Source organism: Homalodisca vitripennis, chromosome 6 (genome assembly GCF_021130785.1).
Source record: "Homalodisca vitripennis isolate AUS2020 chromosome 6, UT_GWSS_2.1, whole genome shotgun sequence".
Taxonomy (NCBI): Eukaryota; Metazoa; Arthropoda; class Insecta; order Hemiptera; family Cicadellidae; genus Homalodisca; species Homalodisca vitripennis.
In genome coordinates, this window is record NC_060212.1 from 107,609,249 (window position 1) to 107,626,851 (window position 17,603).

The 17,603-nt window shown below is 32.6% G+C and overlaps 1 protein-coding gene across 5 annotated transcripts in view; it reads right to left on the minus strand.

The window, feature by feature from the left end:
* LOC124364700 (zinc finger protein 2 homolog) overlaps nucleotides 1–7,845 on the minus strand; it is a 52,939-nt gene extending 45,094 nt beyond the window's left edge. Inside the window, exons 1-3 of one of the 5 annotated variants that reach the window (XM_046820381.1) lie at nucleotides 7,761–7,845; nucleotides 3,042–3,353; nucleotides 2,601–2,829 (exon numbers count right to left, since the gene is read on the minus strand). In XM_046820381.1, the coding sequence (XP_046676337.1) occupies nucleotides 2,601–2,829; nucleotides 3,042–3,343 (531 nt within the window). In that variant the 5' untranslated portion in view covers nucleotides 3,344–3,353; nucleotides 7,761–7,845. The other 4 variants (XM_046820382.1, XM_046820383.1, XM_046820380.1 and 1 more) reach the window with 4 other exon arrangements.
* Nucleotides 7,846–17,603: the final 9,758 nt, after the last annotated feature.

A 17,603-nucleotide genomic window follows, 5' to 3' on the forward strand; every position in this document is an offset into this window, starting at 1 on the left:
ACAGAAAATGGAACTTCTATGCCCACTGACCATTTTGTCAGCCATAAATAGATTCTGTTAATTTTTTCAACCTGGCAAAGGTAAACCTACTTACTCTTCCTATTTAATCAAAACTCGTATGTTACAACCTGGCTTTTTGTCCCCTTTAACCCTTTCCTGTACAAGAGGCCCAAATCAACTCGCTGGCCTAAAACCGTCTCTCGTATAATTGGTCCGAAATGGACTGCTATTCATAACTATGCAATATGTTAGTTCCTTGACAAGTGCTGTTCTCTGGAGATGTGATAATGGGAACTATTTCAGAACATTTTTCTCTTCTTTTTTAAATTTTTCTCTTGCTTCTATCCGTTTCTGCACGTGGTTATTTGCTGTTAGTATTGTCAAAAACATGGGCTCACATTTCGTGAATTCAAACGTATAAAATTGGTTGCAGCAAAACAGATCGTCAATTAGACAGCTCCGCCATAAGTCAATGTTATAAATATGCTGTTTCAAAATTATTTTACCTTGAATTCTTGCAACTTTAACATTAAAAACAAAACAGTTACTTGACAAACGCAGATGAAAAAATATTTTACTTACCACCTTAAAGGATTACTTTTGAAACGCATGGTGGTAGTGCAATGTTAGTTTTGAAGACGTGTTTCTAAGCTTTAAAACACCACTTAAAAACATAATTTTAGCTTAAAAGACAACTTTTGTATGATGTAAAAAGTTACCCACTTTTTTTTTTTAATGAGTGGCTGGATAAATAGAACTTGCTACGGGCTTATCAACACTACTTAATTAATATGGAGAGGGTTAACCATAGAAACTTGACTTACATTTTAAAATAGAACCTGAAATTATTAAGGTCTTATATTAAATTAAGCAGTTCATGAATCTACGCAACATTTTTTTTAAAAAAGGACCGAAGGAAACCAAAGAGTATTGGTCAATGTAAGTTATTCTTGTATTATCCAAATCAATTGTGCATATTAGTTTTTTGTCAGATAAATGCATTTTGAATTTCTCATTTATGGGGACAGGTAATTCCACAACTGAATCCATACATAAGCTGATCAATGAAGTGATGTTAGTTTTTGAAAATGGGTTTTACTTGTATGACCTGAGCAAAGCTTCTGAGTGTGGAAATCATTCAGACTTGTTATTGAAATTAAAATACTGGTTTCTAGATTTTGCAACTTACATTTTTTTAATTGTACCTTTGTAATTGAAAGCAAAGAGCCTTGGTAAATGGTCTTTGGTGGGAGAAAGAAGTCAAGTACGGTGTTCCACAGGGATTACTTTTGGATCCTTTACCTAGTCACTTAATTAGTAGTTAATTTTACTTTAGATACCAATTATAACCAAGTAAAGTTTCTAGAAAATGGTAGTTCACAAAAAAAGGATTGAGTGTTCCATGACTTTTTTGACAAGTTATGGTGAAAAAGGTGACAACTTGCTGTGTCAGGTCATAGCTGGAGACAAAACTTGGGTTTCCTATTTCAAACTCAAATTGAAGCAACAGAGCATGGAATGGAGACCCAAATAATCTTCTGTAAGGACCAAAGCCAAGGAGACTCTGTCCAAGGGCAACATCAAGTTTGTTTAAGGCATGGTGTATTGGTGGTCAACTTTAAGCAATGAGGAACGATCATACATGTGGAAACCTACTGTGAAAACCCTGAAAAAGCTTCATAAAATGATTCAGAACAAAACATGTGGAATGGTGTCAAAGGGAATTTTGCTTCTCCATGACAATGAAAGACCTAACACTGCAGCTCAGATCCAGATATTATTAATGTTTTTTTCTGGGAAGTTTTTGACCACCCATCCTATAGCTATGACCTTGTGCTGAATAATTTTCATCTTTTCTACCATCCGAAACATTACGTCAGCAGTAACTATGATGAAGAAATGAAAATGGCTGTGACTTCTTGGTAGATTTAAACAGCTATGAAGAGAGTAGTCTAAATTTAGTTGAAAGATATCTAAGCTTGACACCTATGTAAAAAAATAGAGAAAATATGTAGAATCTGAACATTAAGTTGGTTTTGTTAAATGTTCTTTAGTTTGTTTATATTTTCAAATGGTACTTACTTTGAAAAATATCCCTCATAGAACAACAGGGCAATAATATATATAATATATTTGTAACATGTTAAAGTGTAATAAGTTACGTTATGAGTATAATTAAATACAAAAAGTTTTAGCAAATATAGAAAAAAGTTATAACTAGGCCTGCACATACGATATATATATAGAAGTGAATTACATGACTAACACGACTTACAGTATATTAAGTTTTCCAGTGTGAAGAATAGACCATAATCTTACCCTTCCTCAATATACAGTATCATAATAATCACCCAGTCATAAAGATGATATAAAGTATATTATTTAAAGTTGTTTAACTGTAGTAGAACATTGAGTAAACATATCAGAGATTTGACACTCGAGCTGTTAAACATTCTGGCTCTTGTTCCATTGTGACATTCATAAGATTAAGATTTAAAAGCAAACAAAACTAGTTAATTAAAAGATAATTATTTATTATGAGCAGTAAACAACTTAGCCTCATATGAATCTTTTTACAAGATTAAGATATAAATACTTACCTTCTGTTCACAGTACATAATAGTTATTTCTTCATCGCCGACTGTTTTTGTAGTATTTTCTACATAAGAGCCTGATTGTGGAGATTTAATTTCACTGGGAGACTCTGGTATTTTCTTCAATCTCGGCCTTCCAGGACCTTGTTTTACCCTTGCTTTGCTGTCTGAGGTAACTACAGTAGGTTTTTGCTCCTCCGTATTTTCTTCTGGTGGCAGAGATCCATCATACTTTCTAAAAATCACAAAAAAATGTATTAGAAAAACAATTCGTTTGGTATTATTATTAAAAATGTATAGACAAAAATTAGCAAACTTGCAAACCTATATCTCCACAGCATGACTGTCAATGTTATTTGAAAATTAGTTTAACTATATACAGGTGCATCTATAGTATTTAAAATTATTTAAAAATCTAGGCTGAACGTAAAGTTAATATATTCTTACCTTATAGTTTTATTGTAGTTACTCTTAACCTCAAATTGTATTTCTGATATTCTTTCTTGAAGCTCATCAATTTCATTAAATAGTTTAAAACACTTTTTACACACTACTGCGCTGTGTACAAGATTTTCCTGTACTTCAACTCCTAACACGAGTCCGATCACTTTAAAAATGGGCTTATCAGAAGTCGTTACATTCTGGTGGAAAATTGGACAGCTATTCCTAGTTGAGACACCAACGCTTGCATCACAAATCAGACAGGTTGTGTTCTTATTGGCCGATGTCTTCTCTGTGTCAGCAGTCATCGTTCATGCTCTGAAAATATATCACTACATAAACACAACAGCCTAATCAACATATACAATGATTATTTAACCTATAGTCTATATAAAGGGCATAAAAATAAAATAATACTTATATATGTAATACATATCCGTAATATTTAAATTTACCCTTATGTAATGAAACTTTCACACAACTTATTAACTGACACAAACGTTTTTTATTGATGATGGAATTTGTTATTACTGATAATAGGCTGGTTTAAAAGGATAGCCTAATAGGCCTTTTGAACTTTTTTAGTGGTAGTCCATTGCCACGCTTAAGTTTTAAATATATTTATTAAGTTTTTTACACGTCTGAAAAAGAAGGATTAAAATGAAATATAACAATAATCATTATTGAAACATAGTGTGTACAATTTGTAACATAACAGTGACAAGTGCCAAAATCCTATTATCCTTTTTCAAATTTGATCATTTTTGAGTTATAACACAAAACTGACATTTAGAACTTATAGGCTGTAAGAGATCAATTTTCTCTATTAGATGTCACAATCAAAACACCATTATAATATACAGCTGAATTATATTATAAGTTAAAATATCTATAACGTAATTCATATAAACCTTTTTGTTTCTATAGTTGTTTAGATAACCATATGATTATATTGTGGTGGTGGCCTCTTATTATACTGCAGCCTTTAAAAAACTTTTCTGATAAGTATCAGCAAAACTACTTTTTATAACCATAAATGGGAAAAATCTTTTCCCTATAGTAATTACCTTTATTACTCGTTTAAAGCAACTTTAGAAGCACATTACTCGTTTTGGTATCTTTTTGTAAATTCTAGATTTTCACAGATAGACAAAGTGACAGGCATAATAATGCACATAACTAGATCTTTGCACAATATTTTTGAAAAAATAAATATTTATCAACAGCACTGACTGATAAGCATAAGACTTTTCACATTTTCGTCTGTCAAGCAGTAAATGGTTGTCCAAATGATGATAATGTTTACTTAAACCACTGAACGGAGAAACACCTGACATAAAAATGGCCGCGACAGAACCCGCCCCTAGCGGCTACAAAGCATGTAATTTCTGGGTATTATTTATCCCAGAATATAAAGAGTTTACAAAACATTTTTTACCATAAAATTGTAACATTTTTGTAAAAAAATAACTGAATCAAGCTAAAGTTTGTTCTTACACTTAAATAAAAAATCTCTTTATTCACTGAATATACAATTTTATATACATCGAATAGCATCAAAAATTACTTAACTACTATACTTATAAAAGGTTATAGTGTGATAAAATACTCCAATCCTAGAGTCAATCTAATCACAAATGCCCCAATAATTACAGCGTTAGCCATAACACAAATTAATTTTAAAAAATACAGAAATAGTTAATATTATAAATAATTAAAAAGAAACATTTCTATGGAACAAAAACAATAACGATAATAATAATATATTTCAGTAATCAACAATAAGTTAGCAATAATAATTTAAATAAATACACAAAACAATCCAAATACATACATAAACACAAAACACAAATTGATATATTGCTGTTGTATGAAAAACTCAGCTCAACCTAGAATTATAAGACTCATCAAATGATTATAGAGATAAAGAAATGCTACTTTATTTTTGTAGCATTTTTGAATACTTATTCCTTATGTAGATAATACTTAGTCTAAAAGAAGATATAAAACATTATATTACAAAAATAAACAAATGATAACAAAATATGTAATTAATGGATGTACATTGATACAATTTTGCTTGAAAAGTTATAACTTGTAACAATAATAAATTGTGAAAACATTTATATAATTGTTTTACAACTAATATTAACTTATTCAACATCAACATTACAATATTTCAGTTGCATATTTAATAAACAGGAAGATAAACTTCACAGGTTCATATTGAATTTGTACACTAGAGAACAAAAAAGTACAAGTAAAAACAACTACAATTGATTAATGGAATAGGCAAACACGATTTTTTCATCAACATGAGAAACATATTGTGCATCAAATCTATGTAAGCTATCTATATAGGAACATGCAATTATTATAAATAAAGATTATTAATTTATTAACAATTAAAAATTATTATAAGTTAATCTGAACTAAAAAGTAGGCTACAGGTTACAATGTCTTGTTTACAATAATAAACCAATCATAACTGACCAGTGGTCTACCTATAATCAATGGACATTTTCATGGCAGTACGTCAGGGAACTGTTTTTATTATTGGTTCATATTGGTTCTACATCAACTTCTTAAATCCATATTATGAATACACATTGATTCGACTTGAATTCTCTATTCTGTTTTTAATTCTTTACATTTCCTTTTCCTATTGATAACCAAAGTGGTCTTATTTGACAGAGTGGTTGGTTTGCTAATTTAATGTATGTGTCTCAATTAATTTCATTGTAAAGAAATAAAATTCCCAATGCCACATTCACGTCAACTAAATTCATATAATTGGTTGCATCACATTATCTATACGTCAAACTCGAGAACATGTCCCTATGTAACAATTTTATTACAGTTTTTAACTATATTTAGGCAAAAATGTAAACTTTAGAAACCCAGTCTATAGGAAAATATGTATAATTTACCTGTGGATGAATATTTTGTTACATTCTATATGTGATTAGTCTCAAGTAGGCTCAGTAAATCAAATTTGACAGTATTTTCTCTAAAATTAAAAATCTTTCCCTGTAAAAACCGACAACCTGTAACATATGTAACATAGTAACATACAATAGATCAAGAACTTCTAACAATATTTACTGACTTAAACACAAACAGCTAATTGAGTTTATAGGGAAAAACATGATTATTTACAAAACACACAGACACTACATGTCACCTAAGTTACTCAGTGTGGCACGTGTAAGTGTCAATGCACACACCTGACACCCCTCCTAGCACTTTATACACTCTATTCTTAACCCTTTTCTTACAGTCTAGGTATTTCAGTCTTATCTGGAGGCCACTCTGTACTTATCCATCTACTACCTGTTATTATGCTATGTAAGTAGGTTTAAATTAAGTTATCAAAATAATGTTACTACTAGTACTGAAGTTAAAGTTAACCATTAAGAGCGCTCATGTGATCTGAGCTTGAATTTAGAAACTATCTTGAGGGATGATTTTCTTCTTTTGCCAGAATGTAATCTCATACAGTGGAAAAATTGGGACGATGTGGAACGTGATCTGAGGTAAGGAGAGTGCTGATTGGAAATTCCCCTGGCCATTAATGCAAGCTTCCATGTTGCACATCACAATTAGTCTGGTAAATCATGAATTGGTCTGTATTAAAAGGATTAAGGCAACTATTAGAACAATGGAATGAACCATATCCCACTAGAACGCTGTAAAGAAAACATCCATGTACTCTAAACCTACAGTACTCTTAGCTTGTTATCAAAAGCTACAGCTGACAACAATAACAACCATACGAACATGGTACATTCACAACTCTGATTATGTGATGAACAAATAAACTATGTGCAGAAAGAAACATTGCTCAAACACAAGACAATTTTAGTTACCCTATTGATTATCTTCACCTCTCAAACTTTATACGTTAAGCAGTTTTTTTTCAAGGAGACTAAAATACAATAGTTAATAAAACATTGGAAATAACGATTTGAAACTCCAGCAAATAATTAAATATTTGATATCGTGAGATCAATAGGCCTAAATCTAATTTAGGAATCATAATATGATGCCATATTATAGGTTATCAAATTATTAATTAGATCAAAAAAACCTTACTGCTGATGTATTTTAATTAGATAACTGGTTGGAGGTTTTTTTTAATTATTTATTTATTCTGAAATAATAAACAAAATTTTTCCATTACTACACTATTAGTTTGCTTCCATAAAATTGCAAACTAGATAATTTAAGTCCCAAGTATAATATATGCTAATTAATATAAGAAAAATCGCAAATAATTTTTAAATTTTCAAACTGTTCCAAGATAGGCCCAGCCTAACCTTTACATTTTAATATGGCAGATAATATAGTTCTTGATTGTCACCTCAAACAGGAGTCCCCCACACAGCATATTATATTATCGTGTCTTTAGTGAGAAATTCAGTGATATGTTTCGTTGAAGTAGACCTCTGTTATTAATTGATATTATTTACCAATTAAGGTTATGTAAATAATTAACTTAGACAGGGTATTTATTTTTCACAAAGATTCTACCAGTTTTATGTCAATTTCCGTTCAACTGCTGAACAAATCGGTCATAGGCACGATTAAGAACTACACTCAGATGCCTAACATTATCAGACTAAATAAACTATTATTATATTGAAAACATACCACAACATAAAAACTACTACACAAATTTTCCTTAAATTAGTTATTCTATTAGGAAAACCAAAAAGTACCTACTATTGTAAGTTGCCAGCCCTGCCCGTATAAAATGGCGAACAGCAAGAGGATTTTCACCAACGCTTTACGGTGGGAGAAAATTACGTTGAAACGTTGAAACTGTTGTGTCCAAGGAGTAATATATTTTGACATGCTACCACAGCATACATATACATTTGTATGTAATGTGTATGTGTGCAGATATTTAAATTCAATGAATTCGCTGAAGCTAAGCACTTATCTGTTATAATTATCTTATTGAACCTACCATATAAAGTATTTGTTAAATTGTTGTTCTTAAACGAGTGATTAAGGTCCGACAACCGAAAATGTCAAAAAGTAAATATTGGTCAATATTACTAAGACTTTTTAAAAAACGATGCATATTACAATCCATCGATCTTGACCGTTTAAATGCAACCACCTATATTGAAATGGCAAAATATAAAAGATTTCCAGTGATTTATGGCATTGCAAATTCTAACACAAATGAAATATTAATATATGACTTAGTTGGATTGTCTCGTGTATAAATTTATGATGTAGAAAATTCATTTTTAGCCTATCTTGAGAGAATTAAATAGTGTAACAATGAATGTGGTTTAATGATTATGAACTTTTTAGGCTGGGTGTTACATCGGCGGATGTAATATTGTGTTGTATTGTATGGATGAAATACTGTACTTAATCCTAGTTGTGTGATTGGTTGGTACCACCACCCTTTAAATAACGTGAACAGTACTTTATTGTTATTTTACTTAACTAAATAACAGAACCCCTATTTTGTTACGGTCACCAATCAAATCGGTTTGAATCATGTGGTGCTTTATGTTTGCCTAATCAGTGATGTTACGATTTGTAAAAATATTTGGCCAATGTAGCCCGGTTTTCTTTCATATAATTTTAACTAGTGGAGTTTTGCAACAGTGTTCTTATATCGTGTGTTATATGTATGGTGTTTTGGGTATTATATGTTATGATTTTGAGATACGATATTGATATTGCAAATTCACAAAATGTAAAAAATACAAGGTTAATAACACTTGGTGGCAATCCCTTTTTGCACTTTTATTGAGAACAAAGATATTTTGCAAAAGACTAACGATCCCCCACAGAATACTGTACGTGAGTTTCAAAAGACGGTACGTCGCCGTTGTATAATAGAGGTAGCCAAGTGAACCTTCCTTCTAAGACCATACAGACCTTTAGGTAATTTGTTTGCTATACTTTCCATCTGCTCATGACAGGAGAGGGTATCGGCCAACCTCACTATTAAAAACTCTGTACTGGTTGATGTTTATATTTTATGGATAGGGTAGGGAGGGTATTAGAAGAATAATGGTGTGACCTCTTGTTTTCGTTCACATCATAGAGTAAAACAATATTGTAATAAAGCATAGAGTATAAAAGAAAAAGTAGAGTTTAAAGTGAATGTTAAAATTTAGTAAACAATTTGATTTTAGAGCAATCTTGCGTTAAAGTACCGTTCTAGCCAACCGAAAACGGGAGGTTCTAGTTTCCAGTTTATGTCTGTGGCGCCAAATTCAAATGTTCTATCCTAAAAAAAAAATTATGGTTGCCTGTAAAGTCGGTTTTACGGGCGAAGATTTTACGTGACAACGTCTTTTTCTCGGTAGAATATTTATTGATATGAATATTATTAAATTGCACAATAGGAACAAGGAATTGAATGAAAATAAGAATTGCACAAATTTTAACTATAGAAATATATTTTGTTTACTAAAACATTGTACATAATTTGAAATTAATTAAAGTTTGTTATTGTAAATGGTAAAGTTAAATAAAACATTTACTAAAATTGGAATTTGAAATTCTTGCTAAACACAGTTAAATTCTAACTCCGCGCGTGGTGATTGGTCGGTTTAGTTCGTTTGTTTGGTCGCACTGTTATGACAGGTTAGAGGTTATAATTTGTTATTTTAAATGTTTGACTAGCAATACGCGCTGTTTCTTCTCAATCGACTGAATTACGATTGATTGCAGAGTGATTTAAACTAATAATTTACTTAATACTATCAACATTTGTCAATAGTATGACATAACCTATAAACTCAGTTTCTCAACTTTTGTGTCAATCTAACAATTAATCAATCAATCATAGTTTACGATAATGAAATATCATTGTACAATTATTTACCTTTATTGTTGTAGTTGTTGTAAATGACGAATCTAAGCACTCCACATTTTCACGAATAAACATAGTTATCTGCTTTATCCCGTGCGGCGGACCCACAGTTATCTGCTTTATCCCGTGCGGATCCCGTGCGGCGGACCCACTGGACGGGCATCGTAACGTTACCGGGCGTTACACTTTTTCATGAGTGACTCCAAGCCGCAACCTAATTTAAGACGTTGTCACGTCAAAAATGTACCCTATCAGTTACTAATATGTTGCTTACTTTAAGTTCAGATTTTTTTGCAATTCTAGATTTGAGTATTTTGACTGTATTATAAAAACGTGTAATTGTTTATATAATGATTTACATTATTTGATAGAATAAATTTATCGATATCGTGCCAGGCATTCTTGAACTAATATACAATACAATACCTTATTCAACAAAATTTTAACTGACATTATAATAGAATTTTTGGGCATGACCCCATATTGGTTTTCATAAAATAAACTATTACTGATCAGGAAGTCATACAACTGGATAAAATGCAAGATTTGATTGCCTTACTAAAAAGAGGCACTAGTCGTATTGATATGCACGTGAGGTAAATATTTATTACCTTTCTTATACGCGAGAGTACCTTAAGACAGAACACTTCTACACCAGTAATCAAGAAAAAGGTAATCGAAAGGTAAAGAGTAGTACCACAAAATAATTAGTTATATAATTTTTAACTAAATTAGAAAAAACACACTAAAATGAAAAAAAAACTAATTTGAGAGACATTTTATTGACACACTACTTTTAATTAATTGTATTCCATTGACATTCAAACCTACTCTAAGGTTTGACACAGATAAATTATTCATGAATTCAAGTGGAGTAATCTAGTTAGGCCTATTTACATTCTCCTTAGACTTAACTCCAACAGTTTAGCACATAGAAGAAAAGCTCATTTAATATCTCAGATGATATTAGAATATAAGCATTACGATCACTATGTCAGATTCACAACATTGATCATTTTCCAGGCTGCATAATATTTTATTTTTGAACAATTATTAATAAACCTATTATATTTATAACGCCGATTTTTCCATTGTTGTGAATAATTAATCAATACAAACTATCATATGTTTACATTGTCCATTGTTGTGAATAATTAATCAATACAAACTATCATATGTTTACATCACATATGTTCTGTTAAAAACTTAATGTATTATTCTGTAATGTTCAACTATATTAATTTTATATGGTTTGTTTTGAGATGACTAAAACCCTTTATTCTATTACTTTATTAACTGGGTTTTATTTTTCATTGCAATTTAATCATCTCATATAATTTAAATGTTAAATAGTATTTTTCCTGTTTTATTCTAATTCTAATTGACATGGATAAGTTTTTAAGACCTAAAAGATTTGATACTGACCTAAGTTCACCCTCTTCTCTAAACTTTGGAAATACTGGGTAAGAACACTTTAAACATTTGTAAATAGAATCTCATCAAAGGAAGAAAATCTACTTATCAATCACGTTTCACAATCAAATACAAGTGAAAAATTTTGCTAGATATCAGCTAGCTTCACGTAAGCAAAGATCTGGTGAGTTCATCAGTGAATACTGGTTGACTTTAAAAGTACTGAGCAAATACTGCAAACGTTCGGCAGTTACTGCTGAAGATCACAAAGATAACTTTATTTGAGAGGTGTTTCTATGTGGATTATAGTCTTCAACAACTGGACAATGGCTCTCTGGAACAAGTTTCTAATCAGGCTCTTGCTTTAAAAGCAGCTCATAATCATTCAGCATGTAATACTAATGTTGATGTTGTTGCAAATGCTACTGCACCCATAAATGTTCCTCCTGACAATTAAGACTCACAGCTTTTCACTGTCCCTTCTGCCAAATACTACTTAATCATATAACTTTTAGTGTAAATTATCAACACAAGTGAAGAAGTTACCTTGTGAGATTGGTTATATACGAAGCTTGCGCAATTTAGCTTTAACTGCAATGTCCCTGTTTACTAATTTGTGTTTTCCATCTTTTCTTCGTTGCCAACATGGTTTCCCTCCCATAAGACCAACGTAACCATCACTTTTTGACAAACTTACAATGGACCAATATCAACCATTTGAAATAACAATATGGAGATAGTAGAGATAAAGTTTCGTATTAAATTAAAAACCACCGACCCTTGTTGTTTGCACAGACCTGCAAATATGTACTTTGTAATGAATGGTGATTTTGGGGTCTGAGGATCATGTTCGTTGGCGTAATGAACATACTTTACTTAAGTAGCTACCTGGAGGACAATTCTAATAGGCTGATTTTGTATGCCAAATCTACATAAAAGGATAAGTGGCTAATCTATTTCACAAAAGGTGATGTTAACATTTCAAGTTAACATAGTATTTATTCATTCAAGTTAACATCTGGCTCTTTAAACCGAAACGACGAGGTTGCCTTATGCTCGAATTCTGATCTTGTTTAAAGGTGATGTTAACATTTCAAGTTAACATAGTATTTATTCATTCAAGTTAACATCTGGCTCTTTAAACCGAAACGACGAGGCTGCCTTATGCTCGAATTCTGATCTTGTTTAAAGGTGATGTTAACATTTCAAGTTACATCCTGTCACTTTACTGGATATGTAGAGGGATTTTAGAGGTGCTGTAATTTGGAATTGGCAGTGTTTATGAATGCTTTAAAGTGTTTGTTTGAAAGTAATGAAAATCCTTAGTTCATTTTATTATTTAAGCTTTATTTATTCAAAATTTAACTGTGTTTTAGTTTGTGATACAGTATTGTATATCGTAATATATGATATTATAAATGCAAAAGTGCCTTTGTTTGTTTGTTTTGCTTTCACGCGTAAACTATTCAACCGTGTGTATTCAAATTATACATGGACATCCTTAAGGTCCCTGGCCTATTCTTATTTCGTACATTCCTCCGGACTACGCCCCACTGGTCAAAGCAGCGAGAAATCCCATCTTGGTCTCTAAAGTTGTGTTATATGAATTGAGAGAGCGTGTTACATGTAATCAAATGTTATCTATAAATATTTTATTATAACAACACGATCGTATGTTTAATTACTTTATCCAATATTTTAATATTTACCAATATTTATCAAGTGAAGGCATAACATATGTTTTTAATAATCAACAATATTTAAATTTCAATAATTCTTTGTTCATTGTTGTTATAACACCAAATAAAATATCAATCAGTTATCGGTTATAATAGATTGAGCAGATTATTAAATAGCTATTCAGTGATGTGTTTACAATAGTCTTTTACAAATAATAACTTAATACACCATTGCATATTACTTAGAAAATTGAATACGTGGCTCTTGGAAAATCCTTTATATTTTGTTAATAAGTTTTTACTTTATGAGCATTGACTTCATATTTTCAATCTGAAGTTTTACGTGTTTAGCTTAAAGAGCTATTTATTATTAAAATTAATGTTAGGTATGCAAAACAAATTTAGGTGATTTAAAACTTTATATAATTATGCTATTAATTCTAGTTGTACATTTATTTATTTAACTGTTTCACAATTTACAACAGTGGTACCAAATCTTATAAATAAAAATGAATGTCGAAATGTGTTGGTAAGCGCTAAACTCGATAACGGGTGGACGGATTCGGTTAATTCTTTTTGTAAAATGTTCATTGAAATCCGAGGAAGGTTTTTATGAAGAAAAAGTTAAGAAAATATATCTGGAATATTTTGGAATTCAGGAAAAATTGTAGTTTGTACGTTTCATAATTAAAATTAAACTGGCACTAAACAGCTGTTGACAGCTATAGTTCGACAAACTTTCTGAAACATCTGCTTACATTTAAATGTTACCAATAATAAATAAACAGTGCGTGATCGTGTAATGCAGATAGTAAATAAAACATTAATATATCTGTGACCTAATCTATTGAGTTTGCTTTTGTCAACTGATACACGAAACAAATTCGTATATCGTGTTTTGTGCAGAGTGTTTACTTAGTTAGTGTTTGTTTAGTTCGTGATTAGTGAAAAAATAATTTATATTTGATATGCCTCCTATAAGACGAAGCAATTTAGGTAGAAGAACCAGAAATGCTACAAACCAAGCTAATTACCGATCTAATCGTACTGCACAAGAACGTGACGACGGAAATGAACGTGAAAGAATTCGGATATTACAAACGCGTGAAGCGCGAGCGCGACATTCAACTAATAATCGCGCAAGTTTGAATCGAGCTGCTTTCAGTTACGATGTGTCAATTGACTACAGTAACTACCAATGTGTTGTTATTGGTTCAAATCAAATCAAATCAAAACATCCTTTATTCCATATAACATATTACAATGCATTGGTTTGCGTCAACTTAGTACAATCATGTGTAGAGAACAATTTACATAGGAATAAAATACATAGGAAGGACTAAATAAATTACGTATTGCTATTAATGTAGTCATCTACAGAATAGAAACAGTGTTCAATAAGATAAGCTTTAAGCATTCTTTTAAAACAAAATAAATCCTTTTCAGCTCTAAGAGCATCAGGTAGAGCGTTAAAAAGGGACGTGGCATTGTAAAAGGTGTGATGTTTAAAAAAAGTAGTGGAATGGTAAGGAATATTCAGTTTATGTTTTTGTCGAAGACTGTATCCCGACTGAGGAACAAGGGACCGGAAAACACCATGGTTCTGCTGTAAGAAAATCAAGGTCTGAAGAACATAAATGCTTGGGAAGGTAAGCAATTTAAGTTCCTTAAAAACAGGCCTGCAAGTCTCCATTCGACGGATGCCAGCTACTATTCTCACTGCCTTCTTCTGCAAGACAAAAAGCCGTTTTGTACGACAACTTTCCGATCCCCAGATTGTCACCGCATACGAAAGATAAGGGAAAATTAGAGCGTAGTAGGTTGTTAAGAGGATCGCAGCGTTTGTAAAAGGTGCCAGTCTACGAAGCACAAAGATTCCAGAACAAAGCTTACGTGCTACATAATCGATGTGGGATGAAAAATTCAGGTTTCTGTCTATAGACAATCCCAAAAACCTAACATGCTGTTCAGAAAGGATTTCCATATCATCGACCCAAACGCTGAGATTATTAATGCTATTAGATGAGATTGCGAATTCAACAATTGCGGTTTTAGCAGCATTTACCACTAGACCATTTTCCCTAAACCATTGAACAATCTTATTAGACTCCACAAAAGTGCTAACCTCCATGGCCTCACGACATTGGTTTTCCATTACGATGGACGTGTCGTCTGCAAACAAACACAACTGGGCCTCCGCATTACAACTCCTGAGGTCGTTTACATATATAATAAACAGAAGAGGGCCGAGTATGGAGCCCTGTGGCACCCCCGCCTTAACGCTCAGCACATCCGAGTAGCATTGCCTCACAGTGCCTGCAGCATCGATGAAGGACACTTCTACGGCCTGTCGACGATCCCTCAAATAAGATGAAAGCCATTGGTTCGCCACTCCTCGAACTCCAATGCCTTCGAGCTTTTCCAACATGATGTCATGGGAAACCACATCGAAAGCCTTCCGAAGATCGAAAAAGACACCGGAAGCAGACCTACCTCTATCCAAGGCATTTACTATTTTGTTGATTAGCGTAAACATTGCATTGACAGTTGATCGTCCTTTAACAAACCCAAACTGATTCTCAAACAAAATACTGTTGTGATTAATAAAAGACCATAATCTATTTAAGACTGCCCTTTCAAATATCTTTGAAAACGTTGATGTGATAGATATTGGTCTAAAATTATCGAGTTCATCCACTCTTCCTTTTTTAAGCAAGGGCTTCACAACAGAAAGCTTCAACAAATCTGGGAAAACTCCACCTTCGAATGAACAGTTAATAAGGTGAACGAGTGGGTCAACAAAACATTCACTACATGACATAAGCAATTTAGATGATATCCTGTCGCAGCCAGAAGACGTCTTTGGCTTCAAAGACCTGATGATATCTGTTATCTCTCTCCTAGTAACTGGTGATAAGAAAAATGAAGATGTACACAATCCAGGCTGCACATAAGAATGAGGAATACTGGATGAGGTTGATGCACTATTAGACACATCAATAAAGAATTTGTTAAACATGTTTGAGACCAGTTTTGGATCACTGATATCTCCCTTGTCATCTTTGACGGTGCGGGGGACATTACATGGAGACTGATTCTTCCCTCTACTTTCATTAACGATCTCCCACATAGTTTTGACTTTATTAGAAGATTTTTGTATAACATCAAGCACCTTAGATGACTTAGCAAGCCTAACACAAGACTTGTATTCTCTCTTCAATGATAAGTAATGCCTTCTCCTCAGATCAGAAGAATCCAAATCTTTAGTGAAGCAATACCACTGGAGAACCATATCTCTAAGTTTCAATTGGTGATCACTCAAGGACACTTTGCTGCGTGAGGCACCTTTGCGAACTCTTCTTTTCTTTTCAGGAAAAGCCTGTTCAAAATAAAAGGAGATTGAAGATTGGAATAGACGCATTTTATCATTTATAGTCCCAGCCTCGTAAACATTAGACCACGTTTCCTTGTCAATTAGATATTTGAAAATACGGATATTATCATCAGAAAACGATCGCTTGAGATAATACTTAGGATGACTTGAGTCACTTGAAGTGGGTAGTTTGACACTGATCACTAGTGCATGGTGATCGGACAATGCAGTAATTAAAACGGAACAACTACAAACGTCATCAGAGAGATCGGTGTAAACATGGTCAATCAGGGACTTGGAGTTTTTAAATTCCCTGGTATAAGATTTTACCTTATTTTTAAGGTCATGAGAAGCCATGGTGTAAATCAAGTCATCAACTTTACCATCAGACACAGACAAGTCGACATTGAAGTCGCCCACAACAATGGTTCTGATATCTGGACTTATAATTTTTTCCAGACATTCTGATAAACACCTGTAAAATGTCTCGTGCTCCTGTATTGAGGACGAAAAAGGCTGTGGCTTATAAGCAGTGATTATCAAAAATGAGGTGTTACTAAGGTGAAACCTGGCAGCAGCAAGCTCGCACCTGCCTTCCAGACAAAAACGTGAGACATCTATTACCTCAGATTTGATTGAAGACTTACTATAAATACATACACCTCCCTTATGAAGAGTTTTTCGACAGTAGGCTGTGATGCCATTATATCCGTAGAAAGATGCAACTTCAAATTCAAAGTCTCTTAAATGGTGTTCCGAAAGGCAAATTATGTCTGGATCTTCAGATTCAATGAACATTTGAAAATGGTCAAACTTACTTGAAAGACCCTCAACATTATGGTGAACTATCTTTAGTTTGCAAGGTGAACTGTGCTCAGCTACAGTGGTAGGGTCATTTGAGACAGATCCTCTAAAAAATGTTCTCCTTGGGTGATATCAGATGGACTGCAAGGAACCTCCTCGGGCAGAATTGGCTCTTTTGAGGCATTTTCCTCCAAGCCAGGAATTACACTAACAGTGTCATATCCCTTTTTAAGACCGAAGGCAACAGAAAACACTTCTGAAAACAGAGTTCCTAGCTGATGGCTACCTTTTCTATTCAGATGCCTACCATCTCTGGCAAGATGTTGCTTCTTCACCCAACAATTTGCCTCAACAAACATTACACCAAAATTGTTGCACATGACATCCAGCTGATCATTAAAATCAAACAAAGCTCTATATGTTATATCAGACCTTACTAATATGCTATT